This window comes from Heliangelus exortis, chromosome 28 (assembly GCF_036169615.1).
Source record: "Heliangelus exortis chromosome 28, bHelExo1.hap1, whole genome shotgun sequence".
NCBI lineage: Eukaryota > Metazoa > Chordata > Aves > Apodiformes > Trochilidae > Heliangelus > Heliangelus exortis.
This window is the reverse complement of record NC_092449.1, coordinates 3,417,109-3,439,573: the sequence shown is the minus strand read 5'-3', so window position 1 is coordinate 3,439,573 and position 22,465 is coordinate 3,417,109. Positions and strand designations below refer to the sequence as shown.

The 22,465-nt window shown below is 48.4% G+C and overlaps 1 protein-coding gene across 4 annotated transcripts; it reads right to left on the bottom strand.

The window, feature by feature from the left end:
• Positions 1 to 1,625: 1,625 nt before the first annotated feature.
• Positions 1,626 to 22,160, bottom strand: KLHL26 (kelch like family member 26). 4 transcript variants are annotated; one of them, XM_071727867.1, is made up of 4 exons: positions 21,603 to 22,159; positions 9,913 to 10,095; positions 3,159 to 6,901; positions 1,626 to 1,940 (listed from the first exon to the last, which is right to left on the bottom strand). In XM_071727867.1, exons 1-3 carry the CDS (start codon positions 21,647 to 21,649, stop codon positions 5,320 to 5,322), a joined length of 1,812 nt encoding a protein of 603 aa, XP_071583968.1. In that variant the 5' UTR covers positions 21,650 to 22,159; the 3' UTR covers positions 1,626 to 1,940; positions 3,159 to 5,319. The 4 variants fall into 4 exon arrangements, with proteins under 4 accessions (XP_071583968.1, XP_071583969.1, XP_071583970.1 ...); XM_071727868.1 differs by lacking the exon at positions 21,603 to 22,159 and adding an exon at positions 21,438 to 21,532; XM_071727869.1 differs by lacking the exon at positions 9,913 to 10,095 and having other exon boundaries at positions 21,603 to 22,160.
• Positions 22,161 to 22,465: the final 305 nt, after the last annotated feature.

Genomic DNA, 22,465 nt, shown 5'->3' with positions numbered 1-22,465 from the left:
GAGGTTGGGGTCCCTCTTCTCCCACCTCTTACCCCCTCTCAGAAGGACTCAGATGCCCTTGAGGAAAAGCCTCAAGCGTGGTGGAGCTCCCTGGAATGTTGAGGAAAGTTGCTGGAAGAAGCACAGGACAACTGCCCTGACCTGGACATTGCCTGAGCAAACCCCAACACACAGCTGCTTGGAGGTAGAGAGCATCTCTGCTCCCCAAGGACTAAACCTGCCCCCTCTCCATGGTCCACACTCTGATTTTCTTCCTAAGAAACAGCAAGGACATGTTCTTGGCATGAGGAAGCTTCCATCACATGAGAACCCCCAAGCATGCAAAATTCATGTCCAGACATGCAAACTACACTGCGAGGCAAATTATTCCCTTCCAAACCTCAGAGAAGTTCCTAAGTTCTTCCTAAATCCAGTTGTAAACCTCCACCCTTCAGGCACTGATGCTGAATGCACCTCTTGATACCACCAAAGAGCAAATCTGCATCTGGAAGGAGCCTCTGGTGTTCAAACAAACCCCCAGGCCACAGAGAGGGGGAAAAAAAAAAAAAGGATGCAGTGAAAGCAAGTAATTGCAAACCTGGTTGGGAGACATAGCTGAGCAGCCTGGTTACAAACATCAGATAACCACATGTAAACTACTTTTTTAGTACATTTTTCAAAGCATTCTGACCGGAAAATATACATTAAAAAAAAAAAAAAAAAAAAGATTCAACTCAGCTAAAAGGATAAATTCTGCTCTTGGTACTCCAGTGGATGAAGTGCAACCCCAGTGACTTCAAAGAAATGGCTCCAGATAGAAAGCAGTGTAGCCAGAAGCAGACTGGCTGGTAGCCTGCATAAACAAGCAAAAAAGATTTTCATTTTTGAAGAAGCCATATAAAATATTTCTAGCTAATTACGTGACAGGGGCCTGGGTGTGAAACAGCAACTGCAAAGCCTCAGGGACCAAGCCAAGAGCCTTTGATTTGCTCCCTACAGCTTAGAAAACTTTCTGAAAACTCTTGCCCTGACAGCTTTTCTGCTTTCCATTGCAAACTGCACTGCTGCCACTCCACTGCTGCCCTCCTGCAGGCCTCACCACCACACTCCACTGAATTTTTACCCTTTGTCTTACAATCTGAGGCTATTTTCAGGTTGCACAGCTAAAGCCACAGCTGTTTCCAAGCAGCAAGCACAGTGCACGTTCATTTTACAGACCACTCGGTGTTGGAGCCATTGAAATTGTACCCACCCCACTAATAAATTTCAAAACTCCTCTGTGAAACTCCCTGAAGTTGAAATATTCAACTGAAAAGTGCCAAACTTGTGTTACTGAAACTCAGTTATTAGTTTGGAATGAGAAACAGGAGTTCTGTGGGATAATGCTGTGCCTACTCACCATTAAAATGCAGATTAGAATCTGAGCTCTCTGTTAAAAAAAAAAAAACAAAAAATCACTTGAAGGGTGAGGTGTGTGTGTGAGGTATGGATGCTCCCAGGTGAAATTCAAGAGAGCTGAGCCCTCTCAGGAAGGTGACACTTGCCCTCTCTTGCCTGACATGCCAAGGGGCCAAACTGGGAATTTATTTATTCAGCCACATCCACTTTTCCTGGTCCTTAAGTCACAAGTGATGAAATCTCATTCATTTATGCAAGCAACTGGAAGATTTATTGTAAATCAAGTCCTGCACATTACACAACTGGCTAAAAATCATAATTAGAGTTGCACTGGGAAACATGGTTTATTTATTCTGACAGTCGTCTGGCTTCAATAATCCTAACATGATAAATGTCCCTCAAGTTTGCAGAGTTTCAGCAACTGAAGACCTTATCCCAGCCATGGAAAAGTCTGAGGAGGTTTGCTGAGGCTCACAAGAGGTCCCAGGCAGTTCTGGTGTGTAGCATCCTCTGGAATCAGCAGCAGGGTACTGGGAGCTGGCGGGAGCACCTTCTTGCCTTCACTGTAAATCAAAAAAAAAAAAAAAAAATAGAATTTTTCCACCTCTGTGAAAAGCCCCAAGCCCTCAGAAGGAAAGTCAGGACACGTCTGCACGAATTAGCCAGGTTTTGGATAGGCAGAGATGACAGTGGGGCTGCCGAGCTGACAGACCTTCTGGAAAAGGGTCAGTGACACCATTAATAGGATGCAGACATTCCCAATCTCCAGCTATTCTGCACCCTGCCAAGAGTTCTAGTGCTTTCTTTCTTTATAGTTTTAAGTACAATTTCAGGCCCATAAAACATCAGAGAAGACAGAAGCTATTATCCTGGCCATGACAGGAGTCCCTAATGGGACGTGCAGACTCTGCAAATACCTAGAACTAATGATGCTGGGCTTTTACTGTTCCCCATCTGTTCAAGGGTATTTCAAAATGTACCAAATCAGGTTTACCCCCATAATGTTTATTGCTGCTCTGAGACTAATAAATGACTCCGAGCACAATCAAACATTTATCTGGCTTTGCTCATTCTTGAAGAAGAGAAAAAGAGGAGCCCAGTCCACTTGTTTTCCGTGCAGGGCACCCTGTAAAGTTTTTTTCTCCAGGAAGCATGGTTATTCAGATATTTCTGTGAAGAGTCTGGCAGTCTTTTTGCAGCACAGCAAAAGAATAAAATCCATTTATTTTCAGGATGACCAACAGGTTATGTACAGAACAGCCCAGAGCCCCAACTCCAGACTTCACAAGGCTAAACCAAATTTTATTATCAACCCGGATGATAATGCACTTCCACAACTATTCCAGCCAGTCACTGCTAAATTTAGAAGAGCTGGAATATTTATAGCTAACCTTATGAAAAATAAGTATTTATATTGCTATAAAAAGCACATTCCAGTCACAAAGAGAGGGGGTGCACAGCAGTGCTTGGGCTGGGGTTTCGGTGAGAGAATCTGGAAACCTTGCCCAGCTTCTGCTCCACAGTGGCAGGGAATGGGAACACAGGTCCCAGGCATGTTAATGGAATAGTTTATTAAGTAGTTTATTAAAGAGGTTATTAAATAGTTTCTTAAATACAGTTACAGGAGGGCTTCCTGCACCCTCCAATCTGCAAAGCCACCGCTCCACTGAGGTTATGTTTATTTTTGCAAGGTTGAGCAAACATGCTTTTTCATTTTTTTCAAGGGTTTTTGTGGGTGTTTTTTTATTTTTTTCCCCTCTGCCCTCAACACATGCACGTACCTGGGAAGCTTGAAGTGAAAAATAAAGCAGTTTCCTGATGGTGAGATCCCAGCTATGGTCCCTGCATGGCTTTTCCAGGCATCTGCTGTGGCTCATGAGCCCTACAGCTGCATGATCAGAAAATCTTGGTTATTAGAGGAGACCCAAACCATCAGTTGCTGCCCAAGCACTGCTTTTGGTAGGAAGATTTAAATAAAGTAGGGAAGAATATTTGAGGAAAGCAATGGTGAAGGAATGCCACACTCAGAGGATTAATTGTATTCCGTAAATAGGAAAGCAAGGAGCCTTCCATTTGTTCCCCTTTTCATAACCATATGGAAGCATTAAAAAACAGAAAATCCATTATTTTGTAACTTTGAAGCTCGCCTCGAGTTACATTTTATCCTTGCAAAATTGGCTTGTTATCTGCCAAGACTGTTTTGCAGTGTTTCTGGCTTTCTGTGCCAGACCAAATGAAGAGAGAATGGAGTCAATCAACTGCCTGAGAGCTGGAGAGCAGAGCTTGCCCACTGACTTCACCACACTCTACACCAACAACCACTTTTCATTAATTTATTACTGGCAAACCAAGAGCTAGACAGGAAGAGATGAAACGAGGCACCATTTGAACTCAAATTTAGAATGCTGAAGTGAGGAGCACCTCCCCTCACCCTACCAGGTCCAAAGGTGCTTTGATTTTTGTTATTAAAGGATCTTCAAGAGAATCTGAGGTATGGAGCTCATGCTTCCCACAGCCCTGCTCAATGATTCAGTAGCAAAAAATTCTGTAGTGTCTCTCAAGGTTACAGCACAGTAGTTATTTACCAGCAGAATGCAACAGTTGCTCTCAAAAGGAGACTGCAAACATGAAAATCAAACTTCTGCCCCTATAAAACAAAGCCCTGGAAACAGAATACCTGATAAAAGCTTTCAGTCCGTTAATTGGTCAAATTAATTAGAAAATAAAAGGGCTAGGAGGAAGTTCAGTAACAGCATTCTGTGCAGCAAACACAGATTTTACAGAAATGACAGTGTCAGCTTCAGCTCTTGATTTAAAATGCCCACTGGCAACAACAACAAATCCAAACATTCTGCCCAAAAAGACTTCCCTCAGATCACGACACCAAGGATTTTATTTACAAGTCAAGGGAGAAAAAAACCTCCAAGCTGATGAACAAGTAGCACCTGCCTCCTTTGCTGCCCAAAAAGAGTTGGGGTGAAGGTGTATTGGAGTGATCAGAAAGGCAGAGGCACAAACTTCCAGGTGCCCTCTGCTTCCCTGGGTCAGCCCTGACAAAGGGCTTTTTATTGCCAGTGAAGCTGAAGAAATTTTTGGCAGTTCTAAAATCAAAACGACCATGCTCATTTATATTTAATCAAGCTATCAACATGGCTTCAGTGTTGCAAAAGCTGGATGCTCCAATTAAAGCAGAATTTCTGACATGCTGCTGTCTGGAAGAGGGGAGGAAGGGACGTGGAGCTGCAGTGGAATCCAAGCAAGGAAGAACCAAGGGAGACCAGAGGTGTGCAGGGATCAGCATTCCCCTTCCAGAAAGGGGAAAAAAACCCAAAGAAGTCACCTTTGAAAAGCAAAAATTTGCAATCCTAATCCAAGCACCTGAGCTCTTCTAGCTCCCACTGTCCCTTTATTGCTTCTGGAGGTCAGTATGTTATATGGGTTTTGGTTTTGTTGTTTTTTTTTTTGTTTTGTTTGCTTGCTAAAAAACAAAAAAAAAATATACAGTGATTTTTGGAGCTGTTCATAAAAATCACACCTGAACTCTTGAAAGCATACCACAGTTCTTAGTTGCTCCTGAGCTGTCAGTGTTTGCAGTGTGTGAAACATTGTTAAAAATATGAAAAGTTGGCAAAATGCACAAACTCCCCCCCCCCCCACCCAAAAAAAAAAAAATCCAAGAAAAAAGAGAAAATCTTTTTCCAGCTGTAACATCTGTGAAGTCTAACGAGCTGACAAGTGCTCCTGAGGAAACAGGCTTGCCAGGACACTCCAGGAGAGGAGGAGGGGCTTTGTGGAGGAGGGACCAGAAGCTTTTTTTTGTTGGTTTTCTCCTTCCCTCACCCCCAAAATGCACAACAGCCGTGGGCACACACCACAGGGACACCACAGCACCCTGGTGACATGCAGGACAGCAGCTGGAGGGGCCGAGGAGGTGGCAGGTGGCTACCTCTGGGTGGTGACCTGTGGCAGGATGACAGGAGCACAGGCTATCCCAGCAAAAGACTCTGGGAAGTGCAGGTCCCTTTCCCACTCATCCGTTTCGGTGTTGTACACCTGCACGATGCTGGTGACGTTGTTCAGGTGCCAGTTGTAACCCCCTACAATGTAAATCTTCTTCTCCAGCAGACAGCAGCCCGCTTCCGACTGCCCGGCCCGCATGGGGCTGACTGTTGTCCACTGGTCTGTTTCAGGCACGTAGTACTCCACAGCCAGGACGTCAAAGCACCGGTCCACGTGGTCCATCCTGCCTCCCAGAGCATAAATCCTCTTGTTTGCACTCACCATGGCGTGCAGCACTCTGGGTTCATTCATGGGGGTTTTAAACTCCCACTGATCCACGGCGGGGTCGTAACAGTGCAGGGCTTTCTTGTCCTCCACCGAAATCCCGTACCCACCCGAGATGTACAGCTTGTCACCCACCGTGGCCCCGGCGTGGCCCCACGTCCGGCGTTTCAGGGAGCAGACGTAAGTCCACTCGTTGTTTTTGGGACTATACTTCTCCACGGAAGCCAAGCTGCCCGAGCGGTTCCTCCCGCCGGTGGCGTAGACCATTCCCCGGAGGACGTTGAGTTGGAACTGGATCCTGCTCTCCTGCATGGCTTGGATCCGCAGCCACCGGTTGAGGTGGGGGTCGTAGCGGTAGCAGATATCAACGGCTCCCTCTCCGCTCCGGTACTGCAGGTGCTGCCCTCCCACGATGTAGACGAAGTTGTCGAGCACGGCCACGCAGGAGTGGCTGCTTCCCACCTCCATCTCCGTCAGCTCCTTGAACTGCCGGGCGCCGGGCTCGGGCAGGCAGTAGGCTTTGGAGCTGACGGTGCGGTCGTTGTCGGTGTAGGGGGTGCCCCCGAAGGTGACGAGGGACAGGACGTCCGAGCGGATGGCGGTGCGGGGGGACTGCATCTCGTGCTGGCGGAAGGGGAGGATCTGGTAGTTGAAGGCTTCCAACAAATACTGGCGGCACAAGACGTCTTCCACCATGATGTCCAAGGTCTGGACGCTGTCCACCAGCTCCGAGGATTTCATCAGGGGGAAGCGGATGTGGCAGAGGACTTGGCTGGCGCTGGCACGGCGGCCGGGGTCGTACTGCAGCCAGCGGACGGCGGCGCGGAAGAGGTCGATCTCGCTGCAGCTTTTCAACTTGTTGCTCTGCAAGAAGAAGACGAGCCGCTCCAGGGGCAGGTGGAGGAAATCCTCCTCTTCAGAGATCTGGAGGAAATGTCTAAAAGTGAAGGCGTCGACTGATTCCTTCAAGGATGAGAGGCTAAAGGTGGTGGCCATCTGCCCGATGTTGAGACACGTTTCCACGCTCATGGCAGACTTCAGGAATTCTTCACAGAGCTCCACGACAGGCACCATCTGGAGGAAGACAGCAGCTCCCAGCACATCCTGAATGCAGTCGAGATCAAGAGTCACTTCAGCACTGTAGGCAAAGTCTATGATGTGCTTCAGGCCCTTTGCAGAAACACCTTTCAGTTCGATCACATCTTGGCTGGCTTCTCTCATCCCACCTGTGAACATTGCCCTGGAGGTCAAAAACACAAAGAAAAAAAATTCTTCTAAAATGATGTATCGCTTCGGAATTTTATTTGATTTTTTTTTTTTTCTGGTTTTAAACACGCTGATTCTTTTAGGGAGGGTGGGGGAACAGGAGAATAAATCACAGTGAAATCTCTAAAAGCCAAGAGAAATTAGAGTCTGCAATTCCTTACACAAACAGCGCCCTGAGAAGCAGCATCCAGCCAGCAGCAAGTCAAGTTTTGTTCAACCCTACTGGACCACAGCACAAAGCTTCAAGAAGCAGACAGAGCTACCAGAGCAGGGAGGGTGGTACTCTGGACACCAATAAATCCACGATACTCAACACCCAAATCATACAACAGGATCTGCACCACCACAGATCAATAACCACATCCTGAGGAGCTGAAGTACACAGGGTTTGTCAGGAACGCTCTGGTCTGAGAGCCTCCCAGCTTGGGCCAAGGCTGTGGACTGGGATAACCAAAAGCTACAAAGCAGCTTAAATATTACAGATGCAACACACATCTTCTGGGCAGTCTGGAAATCACAAACAGACCCCTCTGAGGTTCATCCCCAACACCTTCAGAAAAACAGGAGTCGCAGCCGCTTCGGGAAGGCTCCGTCACGTTGCAGGAGGACGGCAGGGGGTTAACGGGCAATTAAACAAAATAAAGAAATAAAACCCAAGGTTTCCTTACAGCACAGCTGCAAACACATCAGTTGACCAGGCCACGCTGAGATTAGGCCCTGGATCACCTCCTTGGGAGGCTTCAAAATTCCACAGGAAGCACACACCCCGCCAAGGGCTGCGCGCAGACGTCTCGTAAACCGCTCCTCCGGAGCGGGGCTGCGGACCTGATGGGGATGTAACCCCACTTTTGGGGGGTTTTATACCTTTCTGTTGAATTTCAGCAGTTCTTTGTTACCCAGGGGTAGCTCAGCGGGGGTTGTGCTCTGTGTAGTACTCAACAAGCAGTAGCTGAGCAGCTCTGGGGAAGCCAAGGTCAAGGTGGATTGTTGGAAGGACGCGGAGTTGCCCCGTTCCCTGCCCTCCTCCTCCTCCACGTCCTCCTCTGTCACACAGAAGCCTGGCAGCTGCCTACACATTTTAGGCTGGCTTTTCCACTCTCAAGAACCTGTTCTTTTCCATCAGAAAGGTGGAAAAGGGGAAGGCACGGGGTCGTTAGAGCTGCCTTGGGAACCTGCAGTGACTCTAAGGTGCAAGTCAGTCAGAAAAAATGCTGAACAGACCTTGCTCAACATGGGAACAAAGGAATATCTTGGGAACGCTGTCAAAAGACAGGAGTTCTGAGTTTCCTGTCCAAACCAGGCTAGAAAACCTGCTGCCTCCCAGCATAAACCCAAGAAATCCTAAATGACCTAAATAAGGAAATAGCTCCATATGAAATCAGCTTTCTGTAACCGAGTGACCAGGAATCCTGCTGGCAATTATTTGTCTCTCCAGCAGATGAGAGCATTCTGCTCAAATCCCCCTGCACATCCCCTGGCCCAGAACAGCACGTGGCCCTGATCCCCAGCCCCAGAGGATCTGCAGACACATGTGGACTCGTGCCTTAGCTGTGCAGAGCTGAATGTGCATCAGGAAAGAAAAAGCATTCCTGTTGCCATGATGAAGACAAATCATCAAACAGAATGCAATTCCTCTAAAAAGGGTTATGGTTCTAAAATGCTGATTATATAAATGCCTCCATTTCACTCTTTTCCCTCCCCCCCCACCCCTCTTTTTTTTTTTTTTTTTTTTTTTTTTTTTTTGCATAAAAACAGAGTATTTTCAAAAGCTAGATTATTCTGCCATTGTTCCCCAAGACAACCATCCTTAGCACCACAGAAGTTATAACAAGAAACCTACTCAGCAATTATATTTTGACAGTGAAAACACACTGGCAGTGGCACTGCATCCAGCATTTATGAATACAAATAGTGCCATTAGCATCTGGGGGGAGATCAGCTCCATCATTAATTGCATGCCTGTTAGAGAGAGTGCTAAGCTTGGAAGGTTTATGTTACCAAAGGGAGAGAGAAGGGAAGAGCCTAGGAAATAGGTGTGTACATCAGATGGCATCAGAGCAACTGAAGAAATGGGTGAGGGATGGAAGAGAAATGCCAAGGGACACTCAAGTCCTTTGTTACCTGCTCAGTGAACAAGGCTGCTCGGGTCAGGAAGGAACCTACAGGTGAAGAGATTGCAAACCCCATGTAGCCTTTCTCCACCCTTCCTTGCAGTCCAGAACAACACCCGGGTCGAGCTCTCTCTTGTTTTGAGCCTTCCCTCCACCCACTGCCTCCAGCATGCCCCTCACTTGATACTGCTGCTGGTTCTGCCCGAGATCCTTAACTCCAAAGAAAAGTCACTCCAAGTCAGAGAACTGTTCCAAAGGAGTCTGACAGAGGCAAAATGGATGACTACGTGTTTCTGCTTAAAACTGAATTTCCTGCTATGATATTGGCTCACTCTACATCAATTTGGTTGAGAAACCTCATCTCCATGCTCCAGTTTTCCACCCACGCAAGATGGGACAATTCTCTATCTCCAGAGGGTCTGGGACATGGACACACAAAATGCTCCCAGGCAGCACTACAGACAGATCAGTGGTATTTAGAGATAACCTGAGTGTATTTACAATGCTGTCTTTACAAAGGAGGCTTCTTCAATGGGATGATTCATTTCAGAGCCCTGGCTGCCACTTTGCAGTCAGCTCAAGTAGCTGCAGGGCAAAAGCTGCTGAGGTGGGTTCAAGACCTGAGCTTGAACTTGCATCTTGGCCCAGCAGCTCTACCCAAACAAACCTCATCTGTGTGCAGGGAGAATGACCCTGAGCCTCTGCATGCCTGCAGGTAACCCCACCAACATCTGTGGGGCAAACCAGCCCTCCAAAGGGTCGTGTGTGGGGGGAGGATTTTGGGGTGTGGCGGGGAGGTTGGGGTGGGAGAGGATGGGGAAACAGAAAACCAATGGGAAAGGTAATAATGCCTGCTTCCCTATCAGATTCTCACCTGAAATAGTCACTGCAGGCAGCCAAGACAACTTTATGAACCTGAAACACTTCATTATTTATAGTGAGGATGACATCAAGCAGCTGAGCCTGAGCTCGGAGCGAGGCCAGTCCCTGCAGTAGAGTGGTGCTGTGGCCAGGAGCAGAGAACGTGCATTTCAGGGTGCTGTTCTTGTCAGCCATGCTAAAAACAGAACAAGAGAGACAGGCTGGTTTGAAATTAAAACAATATGTGGTATACCTACAAAGCATGCTGGGGAGGAGACTGTAACACGAGGCAGTTGGAGAGCAAATTCCCAGCTCGCCAGCCACACGGAACATCACGGCATCAGCACCTCTCTTGGATTCCCTTCTCCCAGCACGAAGGAGACTTCCAAATGTTGAAGTTAGACTTTTGCATGACTGACAAACCCACCCTGCTGCAGCACGCAGGGGCTTCAGAGACCATCCACAGCCAAAACCTCCAACGAAAAGCGGTGTCCCCACTCTACAACTACCCCAGGGTCCACCCTGACCTTGACGTCAACCATGAGGCTGAATCACAGTTGCTTATTCTTCTCATCACCTTTCCTGACTGCAGCTGTTAGAATCTCCAGCCCGGCCAAGGCCAGCCCTGCTAGCCCTGTTTGATCCTTTCCTTCTGCCTGACCCCCAGGAGAAGAGCAAAAACCAAAATATTACCCAGCCCCGGCTGCTCTAAATAACGTCAACTGTTTGAGCTACACTGTAAACAGTCCCCTCCCAGTGTAAATATTTCCTTGGTTTTCCCAATGCCTCTAGCACATGTTTCCCAGAGTAGGGAGCATCACTTGGCCTCGGATGCACTTGTCAGTGGAAGGGCTGCCCTGGGAGGTGAACAGCAGCAGTTGTCTCTGCACAGGAGGAAAAGAAGGAGGAGGAGGAGGCTGCGGGTTTCCTGAGCGAGGCAGGAGCACTGCCCTGCCTGCCCGAGGGGGTCTGCTCCCACCAACAGCATCCTAAAGTCATCTGCAAATTTAACCCCACTCTGAACTACTTGTCAGGATCAAGATCCGAGTCCTCCTGGGAAGAAAACATGCCCGGGGGTCAGGATTCAGGATGAGGGGTTCCGTTTCCAGAAGCAAACCCGCTCTTTGGTTTCTGTATTTGAAGGAATAGTTGAGGGAACAGTGGCATAAAAAATCCCAGGCAGAGCAGACTGAATCTGCAAAGCTGCATTACTTGCTCCCAACCCACAGTGGGAGAGTCCACTTACTCCTGTGCTTAAAGGGTGTTATTATTTAGGCAGAAGAAACCAATAAAGCCCCAAAACCAGCAGAGAGCCTGAGCCCAAGGGGCTGCACAACCCCGTCCCTTGCTACCTAAACAATAACGAGAGCCACGCACAATGGACAAAACAAGGAGGCAAGGTCAGAGAAGAGTCAGGGAGATGGGATAACCAAAAAGGGGATGTAAACAATCCTCAAACAATCAGGAACAATGGACAGGACTTGCTCCTTTCCCAACTTATTGGATTGCAATTTCCTGCAAGCTTTACCGAAGAGGCGAGTGAGGGGAAATCTGTGATGTTCATCAGAGCCCCGTGAGGGCAGATGCCTTGTGTGAGGAGCTCTAGAGCAATTTTGGGATGCTGGAGGATGCAGATATCAAATCTTTACACTCTGTTTTAAAATTCCTCAGGCCTGGGAACGTGCCTTAAAATCCATGAGTTCCTACTGGGATGCCCGACACCGATCAGCTGTGCTTCTTGTAGCACTGAGCTGAAATTCTGACTTTCAAGTTGAAGCAGACTAAAAAAGCCTGAGTTCAGAGAAGAGAGCAGAGCTACAACATCCTTCCTATAATAAAAAGGATTAGCAAAAAGTCAGTTGCTGACAAGACCTTTATCCATGACTCCACGAGCCAAGAAACATCTATCCAGTCCAGCTCTTCCCATGGTGAAGGGGGAAGGAGACTGGAAGCAGGGAGTGCATGAATATTCAGCAGGTCCAGCTCATTTTCCTCTCCTCTCTGGAACAATGGCTTTGATTCGTTGGACTCAAAAGGAGGAAATGTAGAGGATAAGCAAGGAAATTATTTTGCCTCTGACCACATTATCGGTCACTGAGCAGAAGCATTTTGCTTCGGGCTGCTCAGGTAAAACACACACAGAGCTCCAGCTGGGAACTGGGAACTCCAGAGTTTACTGTGAGACTCCATCTCCTACAAGATTCTTCTCAGGGGAACAGTCTTCAGCATTTTTTTTTTTTTTTTTTTTAGCAGACCAATTGTAAATATTCCTTTTCCCAGCCTAAGGGCTTTCACTATATCCACAACCCTCCCTGGGCGGGAGCCTCTCCAAACAACAAGCTTTACCTGAACAAACATTCCTCTTTTTTTTTTTTTTTTTTTCTTTTTCACTTTTAGTTTTTTCTCCATGAACTTTTACAGACACTGTTAATAAGCAGTGTGTAAGTTGAAAGTAGATGGAGGACTAAATCTGGGCAGGTACATATTTCTGTGCTGGAATAAACGTGTTTGCATGTGCATTTCAATGGGTAATTGTGAACAGTACCCCTGAAAAACTCCCTGTACCCGTTCCTGTGTCTGTTTACAGGTATAGAATAAAAGGATCCAATGATTACACAATCCTCCAGGGCAACAAAAAAAGACAAAACAAAACATAACAGTAAGGGAAGCACTGATAATGTCAAGTTTTCTCCAGCCTGAGGAAACCAAACCAAACCAAACCAGAATTTTTCAAAGAAACACATAAGCTGGAAGCAACATAAAATCCACACAAAGCATGGGAAATCAAGAGATGTTACCAAAAAAAACAAACCCCAAAAAACCAAAGGGTGGGGTGAGAGGTGAGAAAACAGCTACAAACTGTTTGCAGTGGGGTTAGGGAAAAGGACTCTGATAAAAGCAGGTTTGGCTCAAGCCAGGTGGCTGTGCCACCAGTGAGCACTGTGCTGCCTTGAGCTGCCACAGGAACAGAGGGAGGAGAGAGGTAGCAGCTGGGTTTCAAGAGACTTGCAAAAGAGAAAAATAAAAAGGATTTTAAAAAAGGACAAAAGGAAACCTTGAACATCTGAAAGTGCCTTTGTGAAGCTGTCCCTGTCTTACGTGAGCTCTGGAGCTGCCGTGTACTTGTTGCTCTACAATTTGTTGCAGAAGAAACTTGGGAAGAGTTGCATCCACTCCCCAGCAGTTCAGAACATGCCTTTCATCACACAATAGTGAGAAAGTGTTTATTCTTCCTTCCCCCTTCCCTCTCTGATGGAGGCAGGGCTGGAGAGCTTCTGGAATTTTCCTCAGTTTTTCCTCTTTGTCCTCAAACGGACGGCACTGAGTGAAGTCCTCATCCTGCTGCAGAGCTTTGGGGAGCTTTCTGTGGCTGGGCCATCCTTTGGCACCTTAGCCTGGCACAGAGCCAGGTGTGCCTGGCTGCACCTAGTCCAATTTATCCTTTGGAAAAATGGAAAACAGAGAAAAGAAATCGAGCCCATTCACACCAAGCAGCGCTTCCACCGCAGGTCCCGTGGGCTCCACGGGGATCTGCAAACGTTCAGGGGCCTCCAACACGAATGTGTTGGTATAAAGGTGATTTTACAGGTACAGAAATCCCACTGTGTGGAAAGGCATCTTTATATTCCCCTCACTGCATCCCTCACAGGAATGGCGGGGCAGCTGGAACCCACCAGAGATGTTGACTCCGGAGGGTCAGCATCCATGGAGAGGGCAGCAGCCTCAACAGCTCTGATCACATCCCTGGCACCCGATTGTCAAAAAAAAGGAACTGCCAGGGAACAAGTAATGGGATTGAGGATTTGTCTCCAAGCTGCTGCTCTGAAGCCAGATTACTTTCAATCCTCTCCAGTCACTGCAGGAGAGGGTTCAGCGCGGCGGAGATGGACGGAGCTCGCGGAAAATCAACCCAAAAAAAAAAACCTCAGGCAGGTGGCAGGGTTGTGAGAATGTTAAAGCAAGGGTTAAGGGAGTGGTTCCAGGCAGACAGCTGGCAGGGAAGGCAAACAAGCCCAGCAGTTCTCCTCCTGCTGCACCTATTGCAGGCCATGTGCTCATCCTTGCCCCGAGCACGCTGCCCACATCCGTGGCTGACATGTTGCTGCTTCATTTGCTGACCAGAAACAGATGCAGCGAGGAGGCAGCTGGAGGCAGGGCAAGAGGCTGCTGAGCTGATGGGCTGAGAGGCATTTAAGGGCCCTACTTCAAGAATCGGTTCAGAAGAGGCACAAAGAAAGTGCCAAAGAACAAGGGTCATATAGGAGGTTCAAGTTGAATATCAGAAAAATTTTTTTTACTGTAAGGGTGACGGAGCCCTGGAACAGGCTGCCCAGGGGGGTTGTGGAGTCTCCTTCACTGGAGACATTCAAAACCCACCTGGACACGTTCCTAGGGGATGTACTCTAGGGGGCCCTGCTCTGGCAGGGGGGGTTGGACTAGATGATCTTTCGAGGTCCCTTCCAACCCCTAGGATTCTAGGATTCTAAGGGTCTCCTGTCTCTGCCTCCTGGGATCTCCGCACACTCACGCGGAACCCGAGATGTGTTTCAAGCTAATGAATCATTTCTACCAAATCTGTCCTGATGATTAAAAACATCAAAGCTGGAATTAAAGGCTTACCAAGCTTTGAGTTCATATTTCAGCCTGTTTGCAACTCCTGCCCAACTCCAAATGGAGAGAATTATACCAGGCCAGATTATAACATTTCAGTGATTGAATTAAACAAGAACAATCTTTGCCTACATGACTGCTGTCATCATCATCATCATCATCATCATCCTCCTCTTCTCCTCCACCAGGGTCCTCCCTGGGAGGAGGGCCAGCATCCCAGTTCAGCATCCTTGCTAACATCCCCATTTCCTCTGTTCTCAGGGCAGGTGGTGCTTGGTTTAATTTTTCCTGCTGGAGCAACTCGAGGGGGTTGGCAAGATTTCCAAGCAGGGCAAACTTCCAGCAGGCAACCTCTACTGCAAACATGAGCTGGAAAGGTGGGACCCTGCAGGGCATGGCTGGGGTACAAAAGAGGAGGGAGGAAAAGCAGCAGTGTGTTGTGCCACAGCTTTTCTGGGGGTAAAAAAAAAAAAAAAAAAGGCCTGGGGATTGCAAAATAGCCAGCAAAGCACCTTCTGAGCAATCAAACCTGCAAGAAATCTGAGAGCAGCAGAACTACCATAAAGCTGAAGAGGAACTTTATTTAGAATATAAGGTATGAATATTAAGGACCTTCTCAAGAAGCTTTGAAAGGCAGCATTACAGATATTTTAATAATGCAAATCATTTAATGCCTTTAGTTTCATGCCTAAGTAAAAAACACATTCAGATTCTGATTTTTAAACTACAATTAAGACACTTAAAATCAAAACAAAAGTCAAACTCCCTCAGATAAGTCACTGGTAGCCATGGTTACTGTAATATTTCAGATCCTGGGCTTTATATCACATGCCCAAATGATGAAAATTACTTTCCAGCACCTCACACTAACAAATGTTACATTAGGGCAAAAAGGCTCAACCCTTACTGAAGACTTGACTGTAGTCCAGAGGTCTCTGCTGTTTCATGGACTCTTATCAGGATTTTTGGCCAACACTCCCGTGGCCTTTGCAACCCCACACCAAAGGGCACTGAGAGGATTCCTTGAAGTTTGGGTGCAAGGCAGGTAAGATACTGATTTAAAAATACCTGCCCTCTTAACCTACTTTGCAGCAAGCAGGATTGTCACCAGAACCCCATGGAAATAACACTCACCAGTGCTTCCCTGTCCAAATTAACAACAAGCACTTAATGACCAGCAACTAATTCAATACTAACACGTGGGATGAAGGAGATGCTTTCCAGCAGAACATCATCATCCTTAGGAAAGATATGCAAGCAAACTCCTTGAATCGATTTCTTTGTTCCCTTTTCCACCTCCTTCTCTTAATTCCTCCTATTTCTCTCCTCTGCCCCCACTCACTTTCCTCTCCTGCCACCCTCTCTTTCATCCAAGGGAATAAACACAAGTGGAAAGCCTGAGATTAACATCTCTATTTAGAAGTGACTAGCAATTTGGAGAGCTCAAATAAAGTGATTACAGATAGGTCTGAGTTTTAGAAGGAGTGATACTTGGTGTGAAAACAAAGGTCTTCTGCAAAATGCCTGGGGAGTGGAGTTTGAAAATTCTCTTTCCAGTCTCAGAACTGAAGGCAAGTTAACAACTGGCAAAGGGAGATCAAGGAACGTGGACTGTTTTTCTGGAAAAAAAAAAAAAAAAAGCTCAACAAACCAAGCTTTTTTATTTGTAATTCAGGCTTGTCCCTCTCACAAAGAGGCAACTGAGGTCTCAGGAGACAGACTGCCCGACGCTGGGGTTGGAATGGGTGCTGCTGGGCTCCCACACCCCACGCCTGCTTCAGCTTTGCATTTGGTGCAAACAACAATTAAAGACACATTTCACACCAGCCAAGAGGTCATTTAGTATTTCATTTCTAAATGCTTTCAGAATCAGCTCTTACTGATCCCTTTCTTTGCTCATCCACCTTCTACTTCTCCCAAGGAAACTCTATAACCCAAAGGTAAGGCAGCAAGTTGAAGCCTTTTCAATTTTTTTTTTTTTTTTTTTTTTTTTTTTTAATATTTTTTTTGTCCCCTAAGAAGTCCCAGACACATTTCCAAGTCTATGTTTTTTCTTTTTTTTCTGATCTGGACTCACACAGGGCCCAGCAGACACACAAATAGATTCTGCCCCCAGGTTGTTTGCAAGCCAAAGGAGGTGGGATTTTGGGTTCTGCTAAAAGCACTAATAAAAGTGGTTTTCTGTCAAAAAATGGCTGGCCTGGTAAAATGGAGCACTGGAACAACCAAAAAAAAAAAAAAATTAAGGGCTCCTCCAGCCCAAATTTACACACTGGGGCCTTGGAGGGACAGAAAATGTCATGATCTGCCATTTCTTTCCTCTCTTACCCACATCCAGAGCTCCCATAGAGAATCTTGCCCTGTACAGGGATTTTCCTGAGGCACCCCCAGTCCTGCCCAAAACCTCCTCCAGCAGCAGAGAGCAAACATCACCCATCACTACCACCACCCTGCCCTTCCACACCCCCAACCTGGTTTTTTTACAATAAGCAAGAACGGGAAGGTATCACCCCACCCCCCAAACTTTCCCATGATTATATTCTTGTCAGCCCCAACCCTAATCCTGCTGAGCCAGGAACAAACTGAGCAAATATAAAAATCACTCGAAGCATATAAATTACTCTGGCAGCCCCAGGCAGTGTCACAGCAATGAAAAAATCAGCTGCTCTCCATTGCTCCTGAGCTCAGCCAGCCACACAAGGACCCCCAGAAGGACAGTGGGTTTTACACCATGTAAAATTTGTCTGTGTGTCCAGGGTCCACGGCTGAGTACAGACTTGCTCCACCTGACACTTCTGCTGACAGCACTGCCTTAAACAGTTCCACCATAAACCCTTGCAGTCAAAAACCAACCCCCAGCTCGAGGAAAAGGAAAGCTACAGAAATGCCGGATCCACAAAAAAAAAAAAAAAAAAAAAAAAAAGGCAAAAAATAATCTTTTTTTTTAAAAGGGCAGAACCATCCTTTCACAACACAGCACGGCGGTGGATTTCTTTTCTGTGCCTGCCATCCCCTGCACACCTCTCCCAGCAGCACCCGTGGCAGAGCTGCTGTGCAAAGGCCGAGAGGCACCTAGTGGTGTGGGGAAGCACAGCAGAGCCACCAAGGCCACCCCAAAAGTGGCCTTCTGGAGACCACCTCACTCTTCCCCCCACCTCTGCTCTTCCACCCACCCCACTCCGGGGTCCCGTCTGTGCCTTTGGGAACGGCGCGAAGCTGACGGGGGGTTTGGCTTTCACCCACTGCTCCCTCAGGACCTGGCTCAGCTTCCCAACCTCTCAGAGCTTCAGTGGGGGCTGAGTGATGTTCCTGATGGGCACGGCCTGTTTCAGCTCTGCCAGAAGTTCCCGAGTGGGAGCACTCAACAAGGAATCACTGCTGACAGGGAGTGCCCTTCAATTTTTCCTCTCGCTCCAGAGAAATGGTGGAATGTGTCCAGCATCCCCCATCAGGTTTCTCCTCTGCATTCCCTGGTAAATCCATCCTTAAAAACAGAAGAGCAACCCCCAACAAGAAGCAGTACCCCAAGTTTTCCCCCACCCAAGAAAATCCCTCAGCCACCTTCTCCCGCACAACCGGGCTCCTCGCTACGCACCCTGGAAAAAACCCCAAACACTTCAGCATCAGCCTAGGAGGGACCTGGAGCAGTGTTTGTCTCAGCTTGTTTCTGTGCCACCCAGTTGCATCCTCTGGGCAGTGTTGCAATAAAAAGGCCAGGACTGTTTCCACAAAGAGCAGGTGCTACAGCACGCAGTGCACTGCAGCACGCCTCTCCTCACCCTCTGCCTCCACCCTCCAGATTACCACCTGGGAGCTGCTCAGATCTTAGGGAAAAGCAACCTGAAATGATGAAACAACAAACAGAAGAAAATCCCACCACCCCCTTAATGCAAATGAAACAACTGGTGTTTTCCAGCAGATGCAAGCAGCTCCCTGGCACTTGGCATCTGCACACCAGTTGCAATTCCATTCCAGAATCAAATCCTCTTCCTGCCACTGGAGCCCCTTTCCCTTGTTACCTAAATCCTCTGCCCTTACCACCTGATGGGCTTGTGCCCACCCTAAACATCACGTTTCCCAACATTTTGGACAGCTCAGTGCCACCCTCCCTGCATCACCCAAAGGGAATAACCCCAGACCCCCAGAAGTGCAGCAACAGCTTTTCTTCAGGATTACAGGTCCCCGTTTTAAGTTGATCACAAGAAACTGGAAAAGTTTCCTTAGCCACTGTCCCATGATGCCAGGCTCTTCCTTAAGAAGCTAAGCCACACCTGGAGGTAAGACAGGAACCTCTAAAGAATCAGCAAAATTTACTTTGGGGCTAAATAAAACCTTCATCTCAGAAGTCTCCCAGCATTGAAACCCAAAGCACCCGTTATTTTTTTACAGTGATTCAATTAGAACAAAACATTTACACCACAAGACCTAACAACTAAAGCTGCCTTAAAATTGCCATGTGGCAGAGGAGAGAATGTAGAAGCCACACAAAACTAACCTCTGAAGCCTTTCAAAAGGAAACATTAAAAAAAAAATAGTCTAATTGAAGACTGAAGCTACAGAAGATTACAGGAACACAAAAGCAGGGCAGACTCACAGTCATTATCTTCCCCGAGATGGTTTTACTCCATCCTCTTGTACATTTACTCCCACCACTTTCTTCAGAAGGAAGAAAGTTCAGGGAGTTCAGGTCAACTTTTTCGAGATGTGAACCCAGACATCCAGTACTTGGAGCCGAGGTCCTGCAGGTCTCCCTCACTCATTCATTCTGGGTGATGGGATGGCTCGTTACCCGTGTGTAACAGTTTTAGGGAGCTTTTTGAGAAGTGTTTATACAGCCTGGCTGCTTTCCTTTCTTTGAGGGATTATTCCCAATTTGAGAGACATGCAGGTCTCCTGAAGAGCCCTGATAAATTCCTGCTGAAAGGCCTGAGTGATACCATCCTCTGAAAAGCCATTTTTCCAAGATCTTTGCCATGCTGCTTGTACAACCCCACCTCACCCCCACTGCAGCAGAGTTCACCACCTCACTGGCTGAAGCACCGAGGGCTTCTCACACCAAGGGGACCAATGGAGTTCAGCATTTCCTCTGCAATCACCTCCTCACCAACCTCAGATCATCTCTTCAGGACCAGCACTGATCTACAGAGTGAATTATGTAGCCTGAAACTCAACCTCCACATGATACCAGAGGCTGGGAGTAAAATATTAAACCCATTTGTAACTCATGAAACTTTATCCACAGAGGAAGAAAGGAGAGAGAGAGAAGGGGAAAAAAAAAAAAAAAAAAGTTTATTTCCAAACAGAAGATTTGTGCCACTTGCTTTTCAATGCACAAACCCCACCTTATCTCATACCATCAGTGTGTCGAGAGCCTTTTTGTCCATACCATCCTGCACAGTGTGTTCTTTATCAAATGCAAGCAGAGGGTCCCCAGCAGACAAGTGAATTTCCATGCTCTGGGGAAGGCAGTGAACTCACGGGTACCCAGCACCAGCCACGCGGTAGCAATTCCAAAGATGGAAATTCTGCCCGTGCTGTTTGAGTAACAGTGCAGCACCCAAATGGCATGTGTGTAACAGCAAGAGAGGACTTTGTCCTTTTGCCTTAGAGAGTAAATTGTGAGTGCAAAAAAGTCCCGAGTGGGAGCACTCAACAAGGAATCACTGCTGACAGGGAGTGCCCTTCAGTTTTTCCTCTCGCTCCAGAGAAATGGTGGAATGTGTCCAGCATCCCCCATCAGGTTTCTCCTCTGCATTCCCTGGTAAATCCATCCTTAAAAACAGAAGAGTAACCCCCGACAAGAAGCAGTACCCCAATTTCAAGGGGCTTTACTTGAACAAAGAAAACCCTGAGCAGGCAGCCACGGGGAACCCGATGGAGCTACAGGTCAGGGAACAAAACTGCTGCAGCTCCAGTCTGGGTGATTTATCATGGCCCTAAAACAAATGACTTCCATTTCTCACTGCTACACACCCAGCACTGAGAACCTCCCAAGCCAGCGGCCCTAGAGACACCGGTGTGAAAGAAGTGCTGCCGTTCCTGTTCTGAGAGGGGAGAAAAAGGAGGTACAGAGAGATAAAATGAATTGCTCCAGGCAGCACAGCAGATAGCTTACAAAGAAAAAAATAATAATGTATTGACATGTAAGGTGAGAATTCAGACAGGCTTCTCCAGAGCTGTACAATGACTGTAGGAACTTCCCTCTCCGTGGTGTGACACACAAGGTGGTTATTTCAGGAGCGACCGCGGGGAAAGTTAAGTTGAGGACAAATGATGCTTTGAAGCCAAGTGACAAGTTGACAGCCCAGCCCAGAGACAGACAACACAACTTTCCAAACACTGTCCAAGGCGGCAACTTCGGGGGATAACGACAGATGAAAAAAAAAAAAACAAAAAACAAAAAACCAGAAACGTCTTTTGGGGAACAGAAACTCCTCCACAAACAGGTACCACAACCAACACCCACCCAGCAGAGCCCCCTCCCAGGAACCACCATCAGCTTTCTGCTGCCTTCCCGGGCTGGGTGACCCCAGAGGGACCCAAAGCAGTGACCCAAGGAGGGGTCTGCAGGGGTTTGGGGGGTGCGAGGGGCTACAGAATGGGCCTGAAACACCAAAAATCTGGGGGTCCCTCAAAACCTACAGACCTGCTGTCTGTCTAAACCCACCACACCGGTGGTTCTGCAAGCCCCAGACAAGCAGGGTCCGTGTGTGCTTCACGATATTCTCTATTTTGGAGCCTCCCTCCTCAGAGACTCCACCACCAAAGCATTATTATTAATTATTATCATCATCTTTCAGAGGCCCTTTGGCCTTGCTCACGACCCTTTCTCAGGACACCGGGCCGTGCTCTCCGCCTCACCTGGACACCCAGGGAGCAGCAACGCCGAAAATCAAGTTTAAAAAAAAAAAAAAAAAAATCAATTACCACAGAGACGTTTATCCACGCCGGAGGAAGGCTGCCAAGCACCGGGGCCGCCACCGGGCCCAGCCGATCCCCGCCCGTCACCGCGGCCCAACCGGGCCGGGCCCCGAACCCCGCCCCGCCGCCTCCCGGACCCCGGGTCCAGGCCTCGCCCCGGTCCCGGCTCACCTGCTGGGCCGCTCCGCTCCGAACTCGGCCCCGCCGGACTCCGCCATCTTCGCTGCGCCGCTGCCGCCGAGCCCCGAGCTGGGAGGCGGCGGGAGCCGCCGCGTTAAAGGCGCAGGAACGAGCGGGGGAAACCGGGGAACCGCGCTGCTCCCTCCGGGGCTGGCACCGCCCCGAAGCCACCGGGGATGGTCACAAACACACACATACCCCCGAAACCCCGAGAGTGAGGGGACCCGGGGGCTGTCACCTCCTCAGGGCTGAGGGGAGCTGGAGGGCTGGCAGAGCCCCGAGGATGAGGGGCTCCGGGGCTGTCATCGGGTGAGGGGTCCCCGGGGGGCTGTCACCTCCCGGGGGCCGCGCTGAGGGGACCCGGGGCTCTGTCCCTGTCCCTCTGCTGGGACAGCCCGGGGGTCTCCACACAGCTGAGGGGACCTCGGGGGGTTCTGTCACTGCCCCGAGGCTGAGGGGACCCCGGGGTCTGTCTCCACCACACCGTGGACCTCCTCATGCCGTCACCCACCCGTGTCCCCTGCCCCTCCCAAAGCCCTTCAAAGGTCTTTTTTCCAACTCTGATCATTCGACGGAGTTTCCCTCAGGATTTCGCCTCCAAGGACCGTCCATCCCCGGACGTGCCAAGAGCTTGGGACAAACCCTGGTGACAAAGCCCCCCGAGATGAGGGACCGGGTTTTATTGCCGAGAAATTCCTGCTGCAGGAGCAGCTGTACCCTCCAGAGGGTGCAGCCTTGTCCTCGGAGGTGACAGCCCCTCCGGGTGACAACGAAACCTTCACCACAGCCCCACACATGGTCGGCAGCGACCCTCGGAACCGAGGCCAAGCCCCGCCGGGTCCGTGAAATTTTTC